This window comes from Acanthochromis polyacanthus, chromosome 8, assembly GCF_021347895.1.
Source record: "Acanthochromis polyacanthus isolate Apoly-LR-REF ecotype Palm Island chromosome 8, KAUST_Apoly_ChrSc, whole genome shotgun sequence".
Classification (NCBI taxonomy): Eukaryota; Metazoa; Chordata; class Actinopteri; family Pomacentridae; genus Acanthochromis; species Acanthochromis polyacanthus.
The window spans coordinates 13138001-13160669 of NC_067120.1; the positions used below are offsets into that span (position 1 = coordinate 13138001).

Consider the following 22669-nt stretch of genomic DNA (forward strand, 5'->3'; position numbering starts at 1 on the left):
TAAACTAAGACTAAGCAAGAGCCAACTTGTGGTGAGATTGTGGCTTAACTGGAGCAGTTTCTAATGCCTAATTCCCTTCTATCTTGGACATCATGTTTTTTTGAATTGCTGTTTATTTTGATGCTGCACATGTGAAAAAGAAAACAGTAAATAGTGTAAATACTAAACTTTTAGAACATGTTTTTCATCTGAGGCATTACGCTCCCAGCACTTTTCAGTACAAAGTGATGCCCTTATTACTATGAAAAGCTGTGTTGTTCGGTATTAAATACACAAGTATTTCCATGAAATGGCTATGAAATAAAATCATAACTAAACATGAAAAAATGTAACAATTTTATTCATTTTATTTTAAAAATAATATTTTTATATTTATTCCATTTCAGAGGGCTTACATTTTCTAATGGCATATTTATTTATTTATTTCAGGCTTTATTTGGTAGCCATGTTTATTTAATTGTAACATTTATGTAACATTGAATAAAAAGCCTTAAATCTGAACACATATAGTAAACTTTGCGAAACTTGGAAATAGCAGGTTTACATTCAGTCGTGTAATGAAATGATTAATGGCAAAGGAGATAAACACTATATTATTGCTTGTGAACCCAGATGCTGTGCCTCAAATCTTTATGAATCCATCTACTGCTGTTGGCAGACTATAAACGTGAGTATAAGGCCATTTTAAAATATAATTTAAATTTATCCGTGACGCAGCTTTACCCGCAAACGTCTCTCCGTCCTGTCGAAGTCAGACTGCGCTGCTGACAGCAGGTACCGTTAACTACTGAACTAGTCTGTGTTTTTGGACATATAACGCCGTAAACGTCGGAGTGCAACACAACCAGCATCCATTTCTTCTGTAATACGCGAGGAGTCGTCGAAAAGCAGGTGAGTTTATTCAAATAACAGCTCGACCTCACAGCTAGCTAAGTAACTGTCCTGTTGTTTACAAGATGAGCTGATGGAGATTTACATGCTAACAGTGACTAGCATCGTTAGATAACTTAACTAGTAAGCTAGTTAGCTCGTTATCTACCCGGTTTAAGTGGGACATGTTAGTCTGCATCAGTAAAGTCAGTATTATCACCGGTCAAGGCTGCTTTCTCCTTCAATATAGTGTCCAGTCTCCGTGTTAGCATCATTTATGAGACCAGCTCAACTTTATTTGCATTAGCAGGTGAACAATATTTGTTTCATTTTTTGTGAGGTTTTGATAAATTACTGTAGCCGCGTGTGTTCTCATGTTCACATCTTTTAAAACATTCAGAGCAGTAACTAGCTGTAAACTGAAGACTTAAGTTAGTTAAGTATGTATGACTAATAACGTCTCTATTAAATAAGCAGTTAACCAGCTTTTTCTCCGTTATTGTGACTTGAAGGTCATTTAATCTGGATCGATATGAATGCAGTTATGCTCTTAAAGGGTTAATGCGCACAAACCCGTGAGCTCACAGACCTGGAGTCAGCTTGTTTTGATGTATACTACAGGCCAGAAGTTTGGAGGAAAGATCACATTTGTACAAAAGAAAATGTAGTTTCATTGGTATACTTTGCAATCACTGTAAATATCAAGTAAAGAGTTTGTATCTGTACTCTTGTCTCTTTACTCAGCTGCTTCTTTGTAGACATTGCTGTAGTAGTTACAGACATATGGACACAGTTGAGATTTGTTGGGATTTTTGTGTAAAAACTCTAAAAAGCCAAAAAGCTAAAGAAAATAATGTTTTTCACTTTTGCACTGAAGCTGTCCATCCATCCATCCATTCTCTATACACCGCTTTATCCTCATTAGGGTCGCAGGGGGTGCTGGAGCCTATCTCAGCTGACTCGGGCGAAGGCAGGGGACACCCTGGACAGGTCGCCAGTCTGTCGCAGGGCTACACATACAAACAATCACATTCACACAATTTAGAGTAACCAGTTAACCTCAGCATGTTTTTGGACTGTGGGAGGAAGCCGGAGTACCCGGAGAAAACCCACGCATGCACAGGGAGAACATGCAAACTCCATGCAGAAAGATCCCAGGCCCACCTCGGGATTCAAACCAGGGATCTTCTTGCTGCAAGGCGAAGTGCTAACCACTTATGCCACTATGCTGCACTGAAGCTGTGACTCTTGTAAATCTTCTCAACTCTAAAACTAAGCCAATCTTTTTGTTTCTTCATATTTATTCAATAATTGTAAGAAAGACATTGTGAACAGGAACCTGAAGTTGCTTCCAAACTTGGATGGATGCTTTGTTAGAAAGTAATAGTCCACTGAAGGTTGACTGCAGAAAAGCATCCAGGGATGCAGGTAAATTATCTCCATCACCTTCACTGTATAAAGGTGATGTCAGAAATGACAAAGATATATCTCTAAACTTGAATGTATACTGAACATAAATATAAATGCAGAATCCACTATTTTTTGATTCTATCCATTATTTCCAACATTGAAGAATAAATATTGTTTTTTCCAACCCACAGAATCCCTACAACAAAGTGGGCTTCATGAAACAACAATGTTCGCACTATACTGGGAATGATAATTGGTAGATGTGTAGTGTTGTCATAGAGTAGAAACACAAGTCAGTAAGGAGTAAAACATCTGCAAAGCATAGAATTAATGAGCTTGTGGCATGTTGTCCCGCTATTTCTGAAGGGCTTGGTGAAGTTGGACATTCAAATGTACCTTTAGTTGTACCAGGCATTAAAATGAACAAGAAATTGAAGAAACAAGGTTGGTCTAATCATTTTTCCCATGACTGTATATGTTACTCCAGTTATGTACTGCCCTGCATTTGACCAACACAAGAATCTGAGGTTGTTTTTTTCACTCACATATTAATTGTCTTAACCTATACAGAAATGACATCACAAATCCGACAAAACTTCCACCAGGACTGTGAGGCCGCCATTAACCGACAGATAAACCTGGAGCTGTACGCCTCTTATGTTTATCTCTCCATGGTATGAAATTCTTTCCAGCCAGCAGCATCATGTTTCATAGCTCAGTGCTAAATCAGTGACTGCAAATGTTTCTTATTCTGTTTCTCTGCTGGATTTTAGGCATACTATTTTGAAAGGGACGACAAATCCCTTCCAAATTTTGCAAAGTTCTTTCACAAACAGTCCAAAGAGGAGCGTGAGCATGCAGAGAAGCTGTTGAGTCTGCAGAACAAGCGAGGAGGGAGAATTTTTCTGCAGGATATCAGGGTATGTAAAGATATTTCCACGATTGGAAGCAATGTTGTAATGGAAAACTGGATTAAGGCCTGCAAAAAACACACAGTGTCCTTATAAATGCCCAGTCTGAAATGAAGTCTCCAGATTTTCTTGGACTAAAATTCTAATCTAACAGATTAGTGGGGTTTTTTTGTCATGAATTATCTATGTGTCAGAAACCTGATAGGGATGAGTGGGGGAGCAGCCTGGAGGCTTTAGAGTGCGCCCTGCAGCTGGAGAAAAGCGTAAACCAATCCCTGCTGGACCTGCAGAAAATGGCGACCGATCACAATGACCCTCATGTAAGAAGCAGAGCCAGAGAAATTACAGGATCTGTCATTTTTATTCTGACACTCTAACAAGATGCAGCATTTTGTCCTTTTTCCCGACAGATGTGCGACTTCATTGAAACACATTTTCTGGACGAGCAGGTTAAATCCATCAAAGAGCTCGCTGACTGGATCTCAAACCTGCACCGTATGGGAGCACCGCAGAGTGGCATGGCCGAGTACCTCTTTGACAAACACACCATGGCAGGAAAGGGCAGCTAAACTAAGCTCTGACAGCAGCCTGACATCTCCTGCAGATGACAACATAACGCTGCTTTATTTATGTTTGTTAGCTGTTTGAAAAAGCCATAGATGCTGTAGCTCTCTAAAGTGGACTGCTGCAGATATCCCTTAAAGTAAGTCACTATATTTCACTCATTGTTTTAGGGTTTAAGTAAGTGTTTGCTTCTCTTTGAGTATTAAGTGTGAGTGGAGGCTGGCCTGTACCACTGCAGCATTTAAGTGCTTTGGAAAGTGTGAATTGCAGCTTTGAATATTTGTATTTATCGTAAGAGAAGAGAAAATATGTATCTATTACATAAAGTTTTGTTTCTTCTGATTTTGTGAAATGTTTGTTTTGTTTTGTTTTTTGGGGAATACTTCATCCTTGTGCTTCCCCTCAGACAGCTCTGGAAGGAACAGTTGCTCTTTAGTTTAACCCTCGTCCACAGAAAAGCTAAAACCTTACAAGGAAAGTAGAAGTTTTTTCAGTCATGAGAGGATGTGTTTTAATGGTGGAGTAAGTTATTCTAATCCAGTACACTTTATGTCATATTTAGTGAATGTCTGTTAGCTGTCCTTTCTGAGTGTGTGCTGAATCCTCTGTAAAAGGAAAAAAAGCAAAGTGGCTAGCTAACCTAACCGCTTCTCTACTCACTGTTTCCAAAGAGAAATCACTACCATAAAGTCCCTTTCAGCACCACCAGGCTATGCTTCTTTGCTCATGGACACAGACCGAGACTCACATCGTCCGTCTGGCTGATCTGGAGATGATGTCTGAAGCTGCCTCTGTGGTTCTACTAGCCGGTAAAAACAACATCACCCTAGTTTTTACTCAATTCATGTTTTGCTTCAGTGGTGAGAAACAGACATTCATTTCCACACTTATAAGGCCTGAATATTACTTTTTTCGGTCGGCAAGCCTGCTTCTTAGTATCACTGCGATGGCAATGTGGGTTTATGAATTTGGAGGTGAGGACACTGAAGGCTGAGTTGAAATATAACAAACTCTCTCAGGAATGGCTTACTCCCCCTTTAACCCTTATGTTGTCCTGCGGGTCAAAATTAACAGGTTTTAAAGTTTGAAAATGTGAAAAATAAAATCTGTTTTCACAGTGAAACTTCTGATGTCCACATTTTCAATATTTTTGGGAAATCTTTGAACATTTTTCTGTGGAAAAAAATTCAAAATGTTTCTTAATTCACAAAAAAATCAACCAAAGTTCAGCGAAATTTGCTGGATTTTGGTTGATTTTTTTGTGAATGTTCTTAAAGAAAATATTAGAACTTGTACTGATATATATGTAATCACTTCAGATATTTTTAGGATTTTTTTGGAAGATTTGTACTCATTTTTTGGAAATATTTATAAAGATTTTCTTGCCAAATTTATTTTTAAAAATAAAACTTTTAAGAGAAACTTTGAAGGAACTATTGGCATTTTCTTCCTGAAGGTTTTGCAAATTTTCATAAATTTGGGAAATTTTTTTGCTGAATTTTTGGATTTTTTTCCGGACAAGGAAACAATATTTTTGGTGCCTCTAAATGAGGACAACAGGAGGGTTAAGCAGTTGCATTCCAAAAAATGGGACCACAGCCACAGACCCCTCCAGGATATTCTTGTTACACTATGTATTGCTTAAAACAATGTGATTTTTAATGATTTGTATTTATTTATTGCTTAGTTTCAATTTTTAGTTTAATGACAAAGAAGCATAACATGTGTTAAGTGATATTTATCAAAGAGTACACTGATAGAAACAACGCTAAGACTACCAGAGATTAAGAATATACACATTTTGGCCTCTTGTGGCTGAGTTTCGGAGGAAACCGGAAAGTATTTCTTATTCCTCCTTTACATGTTGACGGTTAAATCTCTTAAGGTGCTTTTTGCGTTAAAAGTAGGTTAATTCTTCTGTGAGAGTTCATCAGGAAGTAGAGAATAACTGTGTTGAGGCGGGGTCCGGATGGCTGTAAAGCATTTCAAAAGTAACACAGTTCAGTCCCTGTTGGTGTGAAGCATGTTGAATACCCCACACAATAAAGAAAAACAGTGTGTCACACCTTGTTTTCTCAGTCCTGCTCCCTCCCTCCTGCCGCCTTGTTCGCCCCGCCGTCCACCAGAACGCCCAGCAGGTCCCCTTCAGCCAATGAGATCCCTGAATCATTGGGTGAGTTTTGCTGATTGGTTTCTTGCTGCGATGGTGCTGAAGTGGAAACAGTGTTCGTGTTATTGCTCGGCCCGCCGTTGGTTCCCCCGCTGCTCGCCTTCACGTTGGCGCTGAAGTTCCCATGGTTACTGAAATTACCGTGACCTGTACCGTTGCAGAGGCTTCCTGTCGTGCCAGCGCTGTTGGTGCTTGTTGCATTAATGCTGCTAGAGCTGCTGTTGGGATTACTGGGATTTGCTGGCGCCGTGCGAGAGGGAGGACTGAACGAGAACACCCTTTCTCCTCCACCTCCTGCTGCCCGAGCACTTGGGGGTCCAGGCTGGCTGTCTCCTGATGGGAGGGTGTCCAAAGTGAGGCGAGGAGGGGGAGGGCGGCGAGACAGCAGGCCGTGTCCCGGTCTGAGCTTAGATATCGGACAAAGTTCGGGCGGAGGGTCAGGGAAGGAGAAGGTGGGGGTGCTCTGCATGTCACCATCCTCACTGAGCCACGGGAAAGCAGAGGACGGTGGTGGGGGGATGTGGTTAGGTGTGTCAGGAGGAAGAAACTGTGAGCCCACCAGCGGAGGAGCCAGGGAGCTGCAGCTGCGGTCCCACTCATTCTGGGTTCTCCGGGCGGGTCGAGGTCGGGGCACCGCAGGAGGCACACAGTGGATAGGTGTTTGAGGGCAGCTGTAGAAACCTGGTCTCTCATACAAAGGCAAAGTGGAGAAGGCGTAGTCTGGATCTCGCTCCTGGTTCAAAGGGTGGCGGCCTTGACTTGGAGTTAAAGGTGCTTCTGGGTGCAGGTAGAGAGGGAAGCGGCTTAGTGGAGCTCCTGGGCGGCGGCGCAGCAGAGACACCCGGGATGAACGGGGAAAGTTTGGGGACTGGACACCAAAAAGACGACCCAGTCCTCCAAGCAGCGGCGTGGAGTAGTTGGCTTCCTCGTTTTCTTTGATCTGCTCCAGATTGGACTGAAACTCCATCTCCTCCTTAGGAACACTGGTTCAGATCAAGCAGAAGGTTAACCACATGTGAAGGAGTAGATTCAAGAACTGTCTGCCAGAAAACAAAAACAATAGTGAACCTGATATCCAGCGCTGAGCCCATGAAGGAGGGTTTGCGATGTTCGGCGCTGGCAGTAGTGTAGGGAGGCTGCGGTTCAGACTCATTCCAGTACATGTCCCTCTCAACCAGCGGCAGGCTGTCGTACATCTCATCCACAGACAACAAGGACACCTGGGAAACGAAAGCAGGAAAAAACACGGCAGGTCAAACAAGACAGCTACAATACACTGGAAAAAATGCCCCTCTCAAAACAAGAAAAAAAACTTATGTCAATAAACTTTTACCTTGAAATAAGTGAAAAAATCTGTCAATAGAACAAGTGAAAAATGGCTTGGTAAGATTTCTTGAAATAAGATATGATATTTAGAATATTGAGATTTTAAAATTAGCAGGGAAAACTTATTTTAAGCTATATTTTACCAGGATTGCCAAGCTTAGGTGTCTTAAAATAAGCCATGTAACCTCCTAAATTGAGATATATTAAACTTATTTTGAATTTTCTTGTAAAATACAACTCAAAACAAGATATCTAAGATGCATTGTCCTAGAACTAGTCTTGCTGAAAGGTCACTTGTTAAGTGAATTTAAATAGGATGAGACATTTTGACTAAAAATAAGACAAATACACTTTGTAAGATTGTGAGTTTTTGCAGTGATATGGTCCATAAAAGGCAAATATTTTTGATTTAGATCCACACCTGCAAATTGCGATCAACGAGCCAGTTAGTTTCAAAGTCATCGTCGTCTTCACCAAAAGGGTTTATGAGTTGCTCGGCCACCTGAGACAAAGCAAAAGACATCCTCTATTAATATTAGAAGTGGACAAATTAATCAAATTTGCGTGAGTGAATCACATGATTAATCAGCTGTGCCTCACCTTCAGCCAACCAACATAGAAGAAAAACTGCAGCAGGGTGAAAACAGGCAGGTAGAAGTCCAGATCATGACCGGTGTAACCCTGAGCTGGATCCAAGAACTGACGACCAATCAGACAGGCCAGGAAGAAGCTGTAGACTGCCACTGTCGCCACCTAAATAATTAATTTTAGTTGAGTGTTCACAACAACTTCAGAGAGAATTTACAAAGTTAATTTAATTATTTTATTCTCTTTTCATTCATCAAATGCATTTGATTGACTTAATCATTGCAAGGATTAAAGAATTATTGTAAGAAAACATCTTATCTTGAATTAGTTTACTGTCATTGTTTTTCATTCGTCATTAGTTTGTGACAGTGAATGAAAATGACTGAGTATTTGTTCTAATGCCAAATCATCAGCTATTTTTCAGTTACGGCATACAATGCAGCATCCAAGAAACCTGAGTATAGACAAGAGGCAGGCTGATCCAGTCATAACCGTACAGCTTCATACACTTTGCCCGTAAACTATTCAACTCCTGAACAGAGGAAAGAAAAAGCAGGTAATGTAAAACCGGAAAATGTTTCTTTAGGCCAACAATTCTTCAAACTGAAGAAGTTCAGGCTCTTGAGGCCAGCAGACATGAACACCTACAGTGAGGATGGCTGTGAGCGCCACGTCGTTGTTGATGCGACCCTCAGTCCGTGCTCTCAGAGCCAGGCTGACAAACCACATGCAGGGCACCCAGAACTTGTTATGTGGAGACGGCAGATCCTCCAGGTGCCTCAGTTCCTCAGACGTCATCAGACCTGAGAGGGACAAACAGAAACAGAGCGTGGCGATGAAAGCAGCCAAATAATCATTGTTTTGATTTTCATCACCAGAACTTGTGATCTCAGTCCCCAAGTGGTTACATGTAGCGTGCGGAAAGTTCAACCACATCAGATGGAGACAGCAAGTCTGAATTGGTTTGCTTTGGGACCTTTTCTTCTTTACCCTGTATGTCCAAAAGGAACATTTGACTGTTTCTGCAAGACTTTTAAATGATGCAAATCAACCCTCGTGTTGTCCTGTGGGTCAAAATTGACCCGTTTTAAAGTTTGAAAATGTGGGAAAAAAAAATATTTTCACAGTGAAACTTCTGATGTCACATTTTCAATATTTTGGGGAAATCTTTGAACATTTTTTGTTGGAAAAAAGAAATGTTAAAGATGTTTCTTTAAGAACATTCACAAAAAAATCAACCAAAATCGAGCGAATTTCACCAAATTTTGGTTGATTTTTTTGTGAATGTTCTAAAAGAAAATACTGGAAGTTTTACTGATATATATGTCATCACTTTAGATATTTTAAAGATTTTTTTGGAAGATTTTTACTCCATCCATCCATCCATCCATCCTCTATACACCGCTTTATCCTCATTAGGGTCGCGGGGGGTGCTGGAGCCTATCCCAGCTGACTCGGGCGAAGGCAGGGGACACCCAGGACAGGTCGCCAATCTGTCAGATTTTTACTCATTTTTTGAAAATATTTCCAAGAAATTTCTTGCCAAATTTGGGGTATTTTTAAAAAACTTTTAAGAGAAACTTTTAAGGAATTATTGGAATTTTGTTCCTGAAGGTTTTGCAATTTATTTATTTTTTGCTGAATTTTTGGATTTTTTTCAGACACGGAAACAATATTATTTGGTGCTGGAGGGTTAAGTGAGCAGCTTTGGGTGTGTTCTCCATGATATAAAGTTGGTGGTTGAATCATGTCATACCTGCTTGCACCAGGTGCTCCATGGTGGGGAACCTCTTGTAGACGGCTGTGCTGACAGAGCGGTAGATGAGAACACCAGATAGGTTAGCGTAGCGCATCAGCGTTCGACGGGTCAGCCTGGAGGCCTCGTCAGCACCACGAACATGACCTCCTACTAATGCCGCTAAACGGTCTGGCCAGGGCACATTCTCAAACTGGCCCCACCAACGGGACACCACCAAGGTCACATAGAAACCTGGTTTGGAGACAGTAAAGGATTAGATGGCAGTTTTTAATTAAGGTGTCCAGGTACACAGCAGTTTGGGTTAACCTGACAGTAGAAAAAACCATCAACCAAACTCACCCAACACGAATGACACTGGGATGAGCTCTGCATAGCGGTCACAGTATATTGACAGCTTCTCAAACAGCCTCTTCTGATCGTTGTTTAACACAAATCTGGTGAAAGAAACATGGTAAGTTCTTCAATGCTGAGGAGTTCTGGGGCAAATACTTTGTGCTGCGTTTACTAGTCAAATGTAACTGTGGTTCCCAATCCTTACTTTGTCAAAACCTTTTTTTCTTGTCAAATATGAGATGTTTTAGGACTCTAAAAACTGTTTGAAAACTACACTGTTCAGCTGTAATATTAAACCACTGACAGGTGACTTGGATTATATTGAATATTCTCCAGATCCTTGTTTGGTGACCACAGCCATAAAATTCTTTTAAATACAGTGTAAAAAAAAAAAAATGTAGAAAGCTCTGTTCTGCTTGGAAATATTGGGTCCTTCATGTGGATGTTACTTTGACATGTGCCATCTTCCAAAATGTGTTGCAAGCATCCCACTTCACTGACAGCAGTACTTCCCCACAACAGCTACCTCCCTCAGCAGGGTAATGTGTGCCACCACACTGCAAAAACTGCTCAGGAACAGCTCGAGGAACACCACAAAGAGCCCAAGGCCTCCAAATCCCTGGATCTAAATCTAATTGTGACGTACTCTATCCATGGAGATCCCACATGACCTACAGGATCCACTGCTGCCAACATCTCAGTGCCAAACACTACTAAACATCCTCAGAGGACGTGTGTCCCTGACCTGATGGATCAGAGCTGTTTTAGTAGCAAGAGTTGGACCAACACAGCGTTAGCCAGGTGGCTTTAATGTTGTAGCTGATCAGTGTTTAACCCTCCTGTTGTCCTCATTTACGGGCACCAAAAAATATTGTTTCCTTATCTGAAAAACAATCCAGAAATTCAGCAAAAAAAAAATGAAAATTTGCAAAACCTTCAGGAAGAAAATTCCAATAATTCCTTAAAAGTTTCCCTTAAAAGTTTTATTTTAAAAAAAATCCCCCAAATGTGGCAAGAAAATTTTTGTAAATATTTTCATAAAATGAGTAAAAATCTTCAAAAACAATCCTAAAAAATATCTAAAGTGATTCCATATATATATATAAGTAAAACTTGTAATATTTTCTTTAAGAACATTCACAGAAAAATCACCCAAAATCCAGTGACATTCGCTGAGTTTTGGTTGATTTCTTTTGTGAATGTTCTTAGGAAACAGTTTTAACATTTCTCTTTTTTTCCACCAAAACATGTTCAAAGATTTCCCAAAAATGTTGACAATGTGGACATCAGAAGTTTCGCTGTGAAAATATATCTTTTTCCCACATTTTCAAACTTTAAAACGGGTCAATCTGACCTGCAGGACGACACGAAGGTTAACTGTGACAACACGTCAAGACCCACTCATGTCTTTGTGTAAGTGCTGTTGTAAGGATCTCCTAGACATGTACTGACCTGCGTGAAAATTTTTGTCTCACTTTTACGAAAATAGTTCTTGCTTGTATTTATAACAGCTGAAATGAAAGCAGACAATTGTTCCTATATTATAGTTGTATTTTTTTGTATAGTTTTACTATTCTGATGTCCTCAAGACAACTCATAGACACCCAGGAGTCTGAATATCCTTGTTTGAAGACCATAGCTTTAAAATCTTGTACATTTGTTAAGCAAATGAAAAGTGAAAAAAATGTTATTACTGGATCTGATATTTGGTTACCCTAGTACTACTCATCTCTATGTCTGCAGGTTGCTGGACTGTGTCTCTCCTCAGAGCTTACCTGTAAACAATACTGAAGAAGTAGTAGAGCAGAGTGAAGATGATGAGCTCTCTGTAGAGCAGTTTGTAGATGCTGCCCTTCCATCGCAGGAGCAGATTGAAGAAGGTCCCCAGACCTGCATCAGCAACTCTGCGTGAATATGTCACAGTCATTTCTGCTGCTTGATGCCCAACTTTCTGGCAGACTGTGGCCTGACATGAAGGACATCAATGGGATGTTTTCTGTGCTTCGTCTGAGCTCAAAGTCTGTGATCGACCTCAGTCTCATAAGGCCAACGTGGTCGCATATCTGCAATGAAAAACAAAACAGCTCTCATGTGTTTATTACTTATTCTATAATTCACAAATTTGGATTTACACGGAGCACAGTTCGGAAACTATATCAACTAATATTAATCTCTATTTACTGCTTAATTAAATTAATAGAATTTCTCATTTTATTGATTGATTAAATACACCACTACATATGTACATAAACTTTGCAGCGATAAACCAGAGAAATACTGTATATAAAGGTCACAAATAGGTCAAATTTTCTACTTACCAATGAAAATGGAAATGTTTCTCTGTGGCTTTGAGATGCGTGGCGGCAGCGTCCGGAGAGAATGTTGGGGAAAGAAAAGTAGGAAAGAAAATGAGAGTGAGGGACTTCTACACCTCCGGTCACTTGATGTGTTAATCTGTTTCTGCAACAAAGCTGCATTGTGAGGCCAGGTCCAGTTAATCTGAACAAATCTGAGGTGAGTGGAGCGCGCACACACCGCCACAAATAGGCTGGTTAAAGGCACGAGTGCTGAGTAGACGTGTTTGAATTAGAAATAGGGATACAAAACTCACTTCAGCAAAGATTCAAAGTTCAACAAGTCATTTCTGTATATTTCTGACTCTATCAAACACACTTCTGAACATGTTTCATCTTTCAATACTATTTTTTCCACCTGAAGAGTTCAGTAAGTTGTAATGAAAGTCTTGAGGTCAGGTGAGACTGTGTGTGACCCCCTCTGCTGGAAACAACTGTGTACTGTGAATTGTTCCTGGTCAGATGGTGTTAGTGATTAACCCTTCCAGTATAACCAGGAGAACAACAGCAGGGCGAAGTGCGGAGACTTTACTGAGCTCAAGCTGGAGATTATCAAAGCAGAATTTCTGCTGTTTTTGCAGATTTTTGGTGCACTTGCAACAATTGAGAATCATTTTTGTCCATTTTGGTGAGTATATTCTCTGTATTTGTTGTCTTTAGATCTTTGTAGAATTGTATCACATTCCACTTGTGCTTAACTTCTGTTTACTTTGGATATCTCAAAGAAAAATTCCTTTAGCATGACAGCCTGCAAAGTAAAGCTCTGCAGTGTTCAGAGAGGAGAAATGTGGTTAAGTTACAGTTTAAACACTGGAGAGGTCATGGTTTGTCCACTGGAGGACTGCTCATAAGACATTTAGGATTCATGTGACTTTAAGTTGCAGTATGTAATTCTGTTTTTTTCTGTACTTTAGGTGCTAAACACCTACAGATATCATCATCACCTGACACCACAGAAGCTATTCTACAAGCTAAATCTTCAGTGACAATTTCCAGTAGTGTCAGATGAGTCTCTGCGCTGCCTGAGAGGGACAGATGGATGCTTTTGAGGGAATTCATAGCGTCCAGATTTCCTCCTCTCCACCATCTTCAGCTTCATCGAACCCAGGATATGAAGTCCTCAAAGCGGGGAGATCAGGAATAGCAGTGTATTCCTCTACCGTCTTCTTTGGGACTCCTGATGTGGCTGCAGTCAGACATAAGTCCAGCAGAGTCACTGAGGAGGGAGGCTGCGTTGTTGGACGGTAAGTTTTAAATCCTGAAGCACTGGGGCAAAAAAGATGAGTTTGAGCTCATCTGTATGGCTCCTCTTGGATTGTGGATGCTTTCACTCATAATTATCACAATATAGTAGCAGCCAGGCAGTCAAGTCAAACGACTTCATACATCATGTAAACTAGCAAGCAAACATCTATATTTATCCACTTGTGTAACTCAGACAGTGCATGATTTCATCTCAGGCATGTTTTGCATGTGAAATCTCATTTTGCAGAACAGCCATCACACAGATGTAGTAAAATATGAGCAGAGCAGGGTCAGATCAGGACTTGTTTTGATTGTACCTTTAGCTTTTATTAGAGGGTACAGCAGACAGGAAATTAGCGGAGAAAGAGAGATGGAGGACTAAACTCAGAGAAAGGATCCTGAGACTGCATGGTGAGTGTCTTAGGTTTGGTGGTACTAAGTCTTAATGCATGCAAGAGTGTAAAAAAAATCTGCTAACATAAGTTTGGCAAATCTAATTTCTAAATAAACACACAACAGGAGCAAAATAATCAGAAAATTGCAGGACATTTTAGAGTAGGGGGCTGCGCAGGGGCTCAGCGGTTAGCATTGTTGATGATGGACATTAGTGTAGAGTCTTTTGACATGAGAGTAGAAACTGTCCTTGAATATGGAGGTAGTTCAGCATCAGATGGTGGGAGTGTGAAGGGGGGATGTTGGTGTTTCTGAAGACCCTCTGTTGGTAAATGTGCTGCAGAGATGGCAGGGATGACTTGACTGCTTTCTGCAGGCACTTGCGGTTTGTTTTTTGTTGAATTCATGTATACTAAAATGATGCTGCTAGTGAGAATGGCCTCAATAGTTCACCAGTAGAATTCAAATGTCCTCAGCCCCCTCAGGATGAGGTGGGTCCAGATGATGGTTCTTAAACATTTTTGTCGTATTTACACACAATAGCCGTAAATCATCATAAATTAGACTAATTTAACTTATTTATGTTCAATCCGCATTTATTTGTTGATCCAGTTGCTCTGTGTTCCTTAACCCTCGTGTCGTCCTGAGGGTCAAAATTGACCCGTTTTAAAGTTTGAAAATGTGTGTGTGTGTGTGTGGGGGGGGGGGGGGGAATATATATTTTCACAGTGAACTTTCTGATGTCCACATTTTTTGGTGGAAAAAATAAATGTTAAAAATGTTTCTTAAGAACATTCACATACATTTTTTTGTGAATGTTGTTAAAGAAAATATTAAAAGTTTTGGTTGATTTTTTTGTGAATGTTCTTAAAGAAAATAGAAGTTTTACTGATATATATATGTATCACTTTAAATATTTTTAGGATTTTTTGGGAAGAATTTTACTCCTTTTTTTGAAAATATTTACAAGGATTTTCTTTTTTTTCAAACAAGGAAACGATATTTCTTGATGCCCGTAAATGAGGACAACAGGAGGGTTAAATTGCCCTCAAGGGAACAAATGAAGTTGTTGGGCGTTTTTTTGTATTGCATAGTAATTTGAAGTCGCACATTTAGAGAATGATTGATCCAGCTGCCTGCACTCGTGTCATTTTCAAGAGGGCTGAGCTTTGCAGAGAACACAGTGTCTCACACTTATTTCACTCTGAAATTACTTTTAAAATGAAGCAGTGACCAGGTTCCGATCAAGGTATTTGCGGGTGGGTGGGTGTGGATCCCGGCAGGCCTGAGGTGAAGTGTGTGTCCGGACAGGATGTGTGTGTTTGGGAGTGGATGCGCTGTCATGTGACCTGCGGGAGAAGGAGCAAGAAGAAACGCAAGAGTCACTGCTTTTCCTACCTGGAAATACAGAGAGGGAAGCCCTGACAGAAGCACCTGAACAGGCACTGGCTGCATCGTGGCTGTTTGTTTTTGTTTGTGTCACTGCTGCTGCTGTTGTTTGTCTACGTCAGCGTCCGCATTCCTCCGCTGTGATTCCTGCCTCTGTGTCAGGGAGACGCGCTAACATTAGCTCCGTCTGGGATAAAACTGTTCATTTAATTTAAACAACGACAGTCGGAGGAAGCTGGAGGGGAGCAGCTGACAGAAACACAGACAGACAGACCGACCGGCTGGGAGGTTAGTCTGCTGTCCCGGACACTGACAGGGTAAGGGCGGACGCTGACGGAGCACCTCTCCGTGGAGAAAACTTTAACAGTAAGCTAACTGGCTAGTTAGCTCAAAGTCTGCTAATGTGTGCGGGTAGTTAGCTGCTGTGGACTTTAACTACCAGTCCGGGATAAAAGTTACTGCGAAAAACAATGTGGTTTATTTAAAATGAAATGCTGGGAATGCTAATGCAGTGTGGGTGCCAAACTGTGGTCCGGGGTCCCTCCGGGGTCGTCAGCTGGGAACATGTGTGACAGATTAGAGCTGGAGGAGAAACTATTTTAATGTTGTCAGACACAGTTCAGCTGCAGACCTGAATGATAGGCAAATAGTTTTTAAAGGTTCCAACGCACTGATGCGCATAATAAAGTTATGAATGCAGTTTATCTGCTTCAGTTTCAGGGCTCTGATTCATGCAAACTGGCTCTGATAGGTTTTAATGGCTTACTGGGACTCCTTATTGCACCAGAGCCAGTGTTGATGTTAGTAATTAAAGCTACAATGAAGTGTTATTTTCATAGTTTCACACATTGTTCTCTAAAGCTTCCAAGTACTGCTCACTATAATTATATAATGTTTTATACAGATCTCAGTTTTAAATTAGGGCTGCAACAAATACCTCTTTTCATTATTGTCTAATCAGTTGTTCATTTTCTTGATGAATCAGTTTAGTAAAAAGAAGATTTTAAAAAGATCACCTACTGCTATACATGCTAATGTATAAAATATATGTATGTATTAAATATTAGATTATTTGTGTAACTGATCTGAGTGTTTTGCCAGTAAAATGTCGGATAACATTGAAAAGTAGGACAGCAGCTAATGATTGTTTTCATTGTTGATGAATCTGTTGTCAATCATTTTCTTGATTAGTTGGTCTGTAAAATGACAGAAAAATGTGAAAGATGTTGATGTTGATGTTACTGAACTCGGTTAACTGGTTATCTAGAACTAATTGATTATTTGATAAATCTCTTTTTAATACCTGCAATTTGTCTGCTTTCACGAGGCAAATGTCTGCTGTGAAAAAAGAAAGACTGATGATTTTAACACCCAATGCTCATCTATTGGAAACTTTTTCTCTGAAAAGCCTGAACATGCAAATATGGCTCAGTAGAAGCAGTGACATTTTACATGAAAAGTATCATTTTATCCTCAGGGTTATAGAGGCTATACTTTTTGTTTCATGAATGACAACTAATTAGACGCGTCTTTCAACGTCACACAATAAGATTCAAAGTAAATTATGAGGTTTATACTGGCTGTTACGGTTTGACCAAAAAAAAAGTCCGTTTATTGTGCTGATTTCTGGTTTTGTTTGTGGTCTTGTGAAGGCTGGTAGATCTGGATCCAGAGCCAGAGTCCAGAGTGGAGGGAGGAGGTCAGGCCGGGCCCACCTCAGGCAGAGGTCATGGCCAGCTCTCCCGACTCCGCAGCTCCTCCCTGGAGATCAAAGAAAAGGAAATAAGAGAAAAAGGGTCAGAGATCCTGAGGGAACAGCTGGACGCCGCAAAGAAGGTGTTGTAACCTACTTCGTGCTCTCACGCACAGACACACAAAAGATAGTGTTCCCTGGAAGAAATAAAAAAGAGATGACAATGCAGATGTTGTTCCCTGTTATATGCGGTTGTGACATATTCTCGTCTGCCTCTCAGGAACTGAAACTAAAAGACAAAGAGTGCGAGCGTCTGTCGCAAGTTAGGAATCAGCTGGAACAGGAGCTGGAGGAGCTGACGGCCAGTCTGTTTGAGGTCAGCAGTAATGGACGGTCTGCTGAGTGAACTGTAATTTGTATAGCTGATAACAAGGAAAGTTTATGATGATGTAAAAGTGTTGAAATACACAATTAGAATTTATTACAGGTGTTCTAGTTTCTAAACCCACACCACTTAAGTAGCAACTAAAAACAGTTATTACTTTAGAAAACAGTTTCTTTATGTCCAGCAAATGTGAAGCAACATTGTTATTTATTATCTGTTCAGTTAATACAACCAATTTCAGTATTATTTTTCTCTTTAGTGTCCACCAACTCTTGAGGATATTTTATTCTGACAATATTTGTCTCTTTAACCCTCTTGTTGTCCTCATTTACAGGCACCAAAAAAATCCAGCAAAAAAAATCCCTAAATTTCTGAAAATTTGCAAAACCTTCAGGAAGAAAATTCCAATAATTCATTAAAAGTTTCCCTTAAAAGTTAAAAAAAAAAAAACTTGTTTGGCAAGAAAATTCTTGTAAATATTTTCGAAAAATTAGTAAAAATCTTCCCAAAAAATCCTAAAAATGTATAAAGTGATGACATATATATCAGTAAAACTTGTAATAATTTCTTTAAGAACATTCACAGAAAAATCAACTGATTTTTTTTTTAATGTTCTTGAGAAACATTTTTAACATTTCTTTTTTCCCACCAAAAAATGTTCAAAGATTTCCCAAAAATGTTGAAAATGTGTACATCAGAAGTTTTACTGTAAAAATCTATATATTTTCCACATTTTCAAACTCAATTTTGACCCACAGGACAACACCAGAGTTAACTGTTAAGTTACTAATTTTTTTTGGCTCGTGAGCACATTGCATGTCAGGTCTTTATTGTTTCAATGTATGTCTTAACAGGAAGCTCACAAGATGGTGCGTGAAGCTAATGTCAAACAAGCAGCAGCGGAGAAACAGCTTAAGGAGGCTCAGGGGAAGGTGTGTGAGTTTTGACTGTGTTTCTTTACTGCGGCTGAAATGTGAGGAGTGGTCATTTTCAGAACCTGTTTGTTTGATTACGGAGCTTGTGCACCTAAAACAGTTTCAGGACCAAAATCAGATTTGTGCTACTTGAAACAGCGACTAATAAAAGTTTTGTTTTCAGCAATGTGGTTCTTTTTTCCAAATTCTAAGTATTTCTTTCTGCATCTGTCTCCCAGATTGACGTTCTGCAGGCAGAGGTGACTGCGCTGAAGACTCTGGTGTTGACCTCCACACCTTCTTCACCGAACCGCCAGCTGCATCCTCAGCTGCAGTCTTCAGGTACCAGGGGAGCGTATAAGCACGTCGGCGGCCACGTTCGGAACAAGAGTGCCAGCGGAGGCTTTCCAACTTCATCTGGAAAACCAGAACCTTCACCTGTTTCTATTCAGCCTAAAGAGGACCGAGAGGTAACCTGCTAGAAGTTTGTACATTTGTTTCTTCTCTCCTGCAATAATGTTTCTGTAACTTTGAGCTTTGCGTTCCTCTGTTTATATTTTATTCCACGCTTCCAGTCTCTCTTATCTCTTGCATTGAGCCAAGGTCGCTTTCTCTCACTACTAACCTCTCTCTGACTTTTCTTCTTGTGGGTCTCTGGTGTGTCTTCCTCTGTCAGCCTACTGCTCCTGCTCTCCTCTCTCTGATTCTCTGCCTGGTACCTGGACACTCTGTCAGTGTCAACTATGACCCTTCATGGCAGCAGCACAGAGAGGGGCTGGGCACTGACAGCAGACAGGTAACTCGCAAGTCTTTCGTGTTCAGCTACTGGCATTGTTTTCTGTAATTCTCTTTACCTATGAACCAGTCTAGTTTTAGAGCATCTTTCTCCAGTTTGTAAGAGACACGCTGAAGAGTCCGAGTGTTGATTCTTTGTCAGTGCAGCTAATAAATGAAAATGGGCTTCTTGACTGCAACTTTGGATTTTTAATACATTTTTTAAATTTAACCTTTAGATGCACAAGTGGGTCAAACATGATCCAGTGAGGTTGTTTTCTGGCAATATCTTTGTAATGAAAGGTTTTTATCATTTCATATTCTTGCATACTCCTCAAAAAACATGTTTTTGATATCATTCCATTTAAATTTTTAAGTTACCTTTTATACTTTTTTAACAAATTGTAATATTTCTATTACTACCCCAAGCGCTTTACCATTGATAATATCATACAAGAGATGATAAAGTGCACAAACTTGGTGGTACGGAGAGTAGCAACAGCTGGAGGAAAAGAGTGGAAAAATGTCTACAAAATAGATGTTGGCATTCTTCTATTGCTGTTCTGTGCAATATTCTTCTTTGTCAATCATCAGAATGTTCAAAATATGTCATAAAGTGACAAATCAACATATTTCAAACATGAAATCATTCACGTGGTGAAAAAATTATAATACAAACAATAATATAAATTATTATTCTTAACCAAAATGACAAAAGAATCAGAATGTGGGGTACATACACATGAGAATATGTCTGAAAGATAATGCAGAACTTCTGAGGTGATGGCTCCATATGGCTCTAAAATGATCGAAGGTGATTACAAAGCACATTGCATCTGAAGTGTAGCTTCATGTAGTTTATTGACAGATTGATTGATTTTCTTTTGTCTTTCTGCAGATGGACTCGGTTCTGTTTGCTGAGTTTTTGATGTGGAAAGAGCATCCAAGTCTGGACCGTTCCTCTGCCTTCCTGAGTCGAATTTATTCAGAAGACATCGGACCCTGCCTCTCCTTCACACGATCAGAGGTCAGACTTTTTCTGCTTTGTTGTACAACCCCTACGCTGCCACACTAGTATTTTAATGTAAACATTAGTGCTTGCTGTTGTCCACAGCTGTCCCAGTTGGTTCAGAGCGCAGTGGAAAAGAACTCTCTGACTATCGAGCCTGTGGCCATGTCAGCGTTACCGATGGTTAAAGCCTCGGCGATAGAGTGTGGAGGTCCTAAGTGAGTTGGCACATCTGTACTAACTGTTATTCTGTCCTCTGTTTCACCATCACTGCTAAACAACAGTCAGGCCAACACTGGACATTCACTCTTATTTGGTTTTGGTTCTTTCACTGGTGATTTCTGATCATAGCTGACTCCTTTTCACTGTCTTACCATGTATCTGAGTGGTTTAATCAGTGGGCACATTTCTAATCACTGTCTGATCTAAAATCTTTTTTTTCAGTGGCTTTAGGGCTGCGATAGAGACGTAAGTCCTCTCAGGAACCAATCATTTGTTCAGCTTTTCACTAACTAAGCTGTAGCATGAAATGACGTCTGCTTATCCAGATGTGTTAGAAGTTGTAAACAAATGTGTAAATGAATGACCCACACGGGGGCTTGCATGTGTCTGGTTTGACATTAATGACACCTACAACCACGTCCTCTCTCCTCGTCTTTCTGTGACTAACTTTCGCTGACTGTGCACCTCTGTTTTGTGCTGTTTTTCTTCTGCAGTGTGTTTCCAACTGGAACATGTTTTGTCATGTAGCTTTATTCAGATACGTAGGTTTCATTGCTGAATACCTGAAGAAGTGTAACTCGTGTTCCGTGTATGTCATCATAAAACAATAATTGTGTCTATCCACGTGTTGTAGCTGTAGTTTTTTGACAGCTGATGTTCTCCGCTTGTAGAAAATGTGCATTAAGTGGCATGTCACGACTCTGCCGACATCGCATTAAACTCGGCGACAAGGGGAGCTACTATTACATCTCTCCTTCCAGCCGTGCACGGGTGAGTATCATTTTTCCTGCTATTTTCATTAGGAGCATTTCTGTTTCTACTGCCAGGAGCGGCTGTATGTGACCTTGTCCTTTCTTTCACCTCTCAGATTACGGCTGTCTGCAATTTTTTCACTTATATTCGGTACATCCAGCAGGGCCTCGTGAGGCATGATGGTAAGTTAACATTTGTTTAATCTTAAGATCTCGAAGTTTTTTTTCTTGCTTTGAAAACAGGATTCCACATAACTGACTTGTTATTGTTTTGTCGTGTCTTCATCCTCGTCCAGCGGAGCAGATGTTCTGGGAGGTGATGCGTCTTCGCAGAGAGATGACTGTGGCCAAGTTAGGTTTCTATCTCACTGACCAGGGCTAGAGGACCTCACTGTCCACTGAAACACCCAGCAGGACAACTAATCCCAGGACCTTGATTACTCAGAACAGTAACTAGGGTAACTATGGTAACACACAGGTCAGTTTTTGATCAGGTTGTGCAGCATTAATTAGTGCTGCAGCAGAGTTCAACCAACAAGGGAAACAGTTAATGTTCATGTGCCACTTCTGGAAACATAATGAGACAATTAGAATCAAACCAGCACAACAAGAAAGACGTAAAATTACTTTAAAGATGATGTTTAAACCAGAAATGTTTTTTTTCTGTCGTACCACATGCCACCATACTAACTACTGTCTTCCGGTAATCGTCTCCACTAGTGTAAAGGATGTTTGTTTTTATTGTTGTGAGCGTTTAATCTCCCGGGTGGAGACAACACAACTTCACACAGTGAATTCTATGTGTCATGTTTCAGGCATTAGTCTGTTGAAAAGATGAGCACAACACAGGACGGAGCCCAGAGAGTATAGCTGCTTGTTTACCTCAAGTATTACAGCTATGTAATTTGATCGTTATATTGTTTCCACAAAGCAGATATTCTCATTGTTTTCTAGCATCTCAGTTCATCATCAGCTCGAACACCACAGCCAAGACTTTCTATCTCAGCATGGCCTTAATTATGTTGATGCACTCTTGCACTTCCTGGTCTTGATGCCTTGTATTAAAACATAAATTAGCCACATCCAGCCTCTTGTAAGAAACATCTTCATGTTCGGCCTGGACTTAATAATCAGATGTATTGTTAACAAAGTAATTCTTACACCTCCATGCACAAAATAGAGGGAGCTTTACAACATAGACAGAAAAAAAGGAGCTTTAATGCAAGTCTTTGCAACATGTTTCAACTGTAGTTTTGCACGTCTACAATGAGCAGTATGTACATAGAGTAAAAGCCATACATGACTTTGCATGAATGCAAACCATAGCCATATTACACAGTGTATACTGGTTGTACCTCATAGTCTGGATTTGTTATTATTAATGGCCAATTTTTTACAACAAACTTTTGAAGGTGAAAATGAAGAATATTGTCAGAAAGTGCAATAACTGCTTCTCAGCCTTATTAAAGGCTTTGAGGGTCATAACCTCAGTGTACTGATAATTAACTGTAAACGCTCCATTAAACACAAGGCATTGTAGCCTGACTATCACCTTTGTACTGTGTGTCATTTATAGGTCTTGATTGTACAAAAACTGACAGCTGTTGG

At 40.2% G+C, this 22669-nt stretch overlaps 3 protein-coding genes across 11 annotated transcripts; 2 read left to right on the forward strand and 1 right to left on the reverse strand.

Annotated features, from left to right (window-relative positions):
• Positions 1-650: 650 nt before the first annotated feature.
• fth1b (ferritin, heavy polypeptide 1b) lies at positions 651-4097 on the forward strand. Of its 3 annotated transcripts, none has more exons than XM_051951532.1 (6): positions 651-891; positions 1796-1860; positions 2851-2954; positions 3054-3200; positions 3386-3511; positions 3602-4097. In XM_051951532.1, exons 3-6 carry the CDS (start codon positions 2853-2855, stop codon positions 3758-3760), a joined length of 534 nt encoding a protein of 177 aa, XP_051807492.1. In that variant the 5' UTR covers positions 651-891; positions 1796-1860; positions 2851-2852; the 3' UTR covers positions 3761-4097. The 3 variants fall into 3 exon arrangements, with proteins under 3 accessions (XP_051807492.1, XP_022053609.1, XP_051807491.1); XM_051951531.1 differs by lacking the exons at positions 651-891; positions 1796-1860 and adding exons at positions 1872-2298; positions 2472-2724; XM_022197917.2 differs by lacking the exon at positions 1796-1860 and having other exon boundaries at positions 657-891.
• A 1733-nt stretch (positions 4098-5830) lies between these two features.
• best1 (bestrophin 1) lies at positions 5831-11858 on the reverse strand. The gene is made up of 9 exons (XM_022197918.2): positions 11707-11858; positions 9938-10032; positions 9596-9829; positions 8488-8642; positions 8294-8371; positions 7852-8004; positions 7673-7753; positions 6994-7145; positions 5831-6908 (listed from the first exon to the last, which is right to left on the reverse strand). The coding sequence occupies exons 1-9, from the start codon at positions 11856-11858 to the stop codon at positions 5831-5833; spliced, it is 2178 nt and encodes a 725-aa protein (XP_022053610.1).
• Positions 5834-22612, forward strand: rab3il1 (RAB3A interacting protein (rabin3)-like 1). Of its 7 annotated transcripts, XM_051951528.1 has the most exons (14): positions 5838-5928; positions 12867-12913; positions 13200-13529; positions 16965-17148; positions 17286-17381; positions 18245-18322; positions 18544-18774; positions 18981-19100; positions 19977-20105; positions 20193-20305; positions 20532-20555; positions 20981-21080; positions 21178-21244; positions 21358-22612. In XM_051951528.1, the coding sequence occupies exons 3-14, from the start codon at positions 13321-13323 to the stop codon at positions 21441-21443; spliced, it is 1437 nt and encodes a 478-aa protein (XP_051807488.1). In that variant the 5' UTR covers positions 5838-5928; positions 12867-12913; positions 13200-13320; the 3' UTR covers positions 21444-22612. The 7 variants fall into 7 exon arrangements, with proteins under 7 accessions (XP_051807489.1, XP_051807488.1, XP_051807487.1 ...); XM_051951529.1 differs by lacking the exon at positions 12867-12913 and having other exon boundaries at positions 5834-5928; XM_051951527.1 differs by lacking the exon at positions 5838-5928 and having other exon boundaries at positions 11891-12913.
• The last annotated feature ends 57 nt before the right edge of the window (positions 22613-22669 follow it).

What these genes read in the sequence shown, in the direction of transcription:
- fth1b (XM_051951531.1), top strand. Translation starts at nt 2,700, where the DNA reads ATGAACAAGAAATTGAAGAAACAAG. An exon ending in CTTATGTTTATCTCTCCATG is followed by an intron (nt 2,955 to 3,053) that starts GTATGAAATTCT and finishes GCTGGATTTTAG; the next exon opens with GCATACTATTTTGAAAGGGA. An exon ending in TTTTTCTGCAGGATATCAGG is followed by an intron (nt 3,201 to 3,385) that starts GTATGTAAAGAT and finishes TCTATGTGTCAG; the next exon opens with AAACCTGATAGGGATGAGTG.
- best1 (XM_022197918.2), bottom strand. Translation starts at nt 11,858, where the DNA reads ATGACTGTGACATATTCACGCAGAGTTGCTGATGCAGGTCTGGGGACC. An exon ending in CGCTCACAGCCATCCTCACT is followed by an intron (nt 8,372 to 8,487) that starts GTAGGTGTTCAT and finishes TCCTCTGTTCAG; the next exon opens with GAGTTGAATAGTTTACGGGC. An exon ending in TCGTTGATCGCAATTTGCAG is followed by an intron (nt 7,146 to 7,672) that starts GTGTGGATCTAA and finishes TTCGTTTCCCAG; the next exon opens with GTGTCCTTGTTGTCTGTGGA.
- rab3il1 (XM_051951529.1), top strand. Translation starts at nt 13,321, where the DNA reads ATGGATGCTTTTGAGGGAATTCATAGCGTCCAGATTTCCTCCTCTCCA. An exon ending in AGCCTAAAGAGGACCGAGAG is followed by an intron (nt 18,775 to 18,980) that starts GTAACCTGCTAG and finishes TTCCTCTGTCAG; the next exon opens with CCTACTGCTCCTGCTCTCCT. An exon ending in TTTAGGGCTGCGATAGAGAC is followed by an intron (nt 20,556 to 20,980) that starts GTAAGTCCTCTC and finishes CTCCGCTTGTAG; the next exon opens with AAAATGTGCATTAAGTGGCA.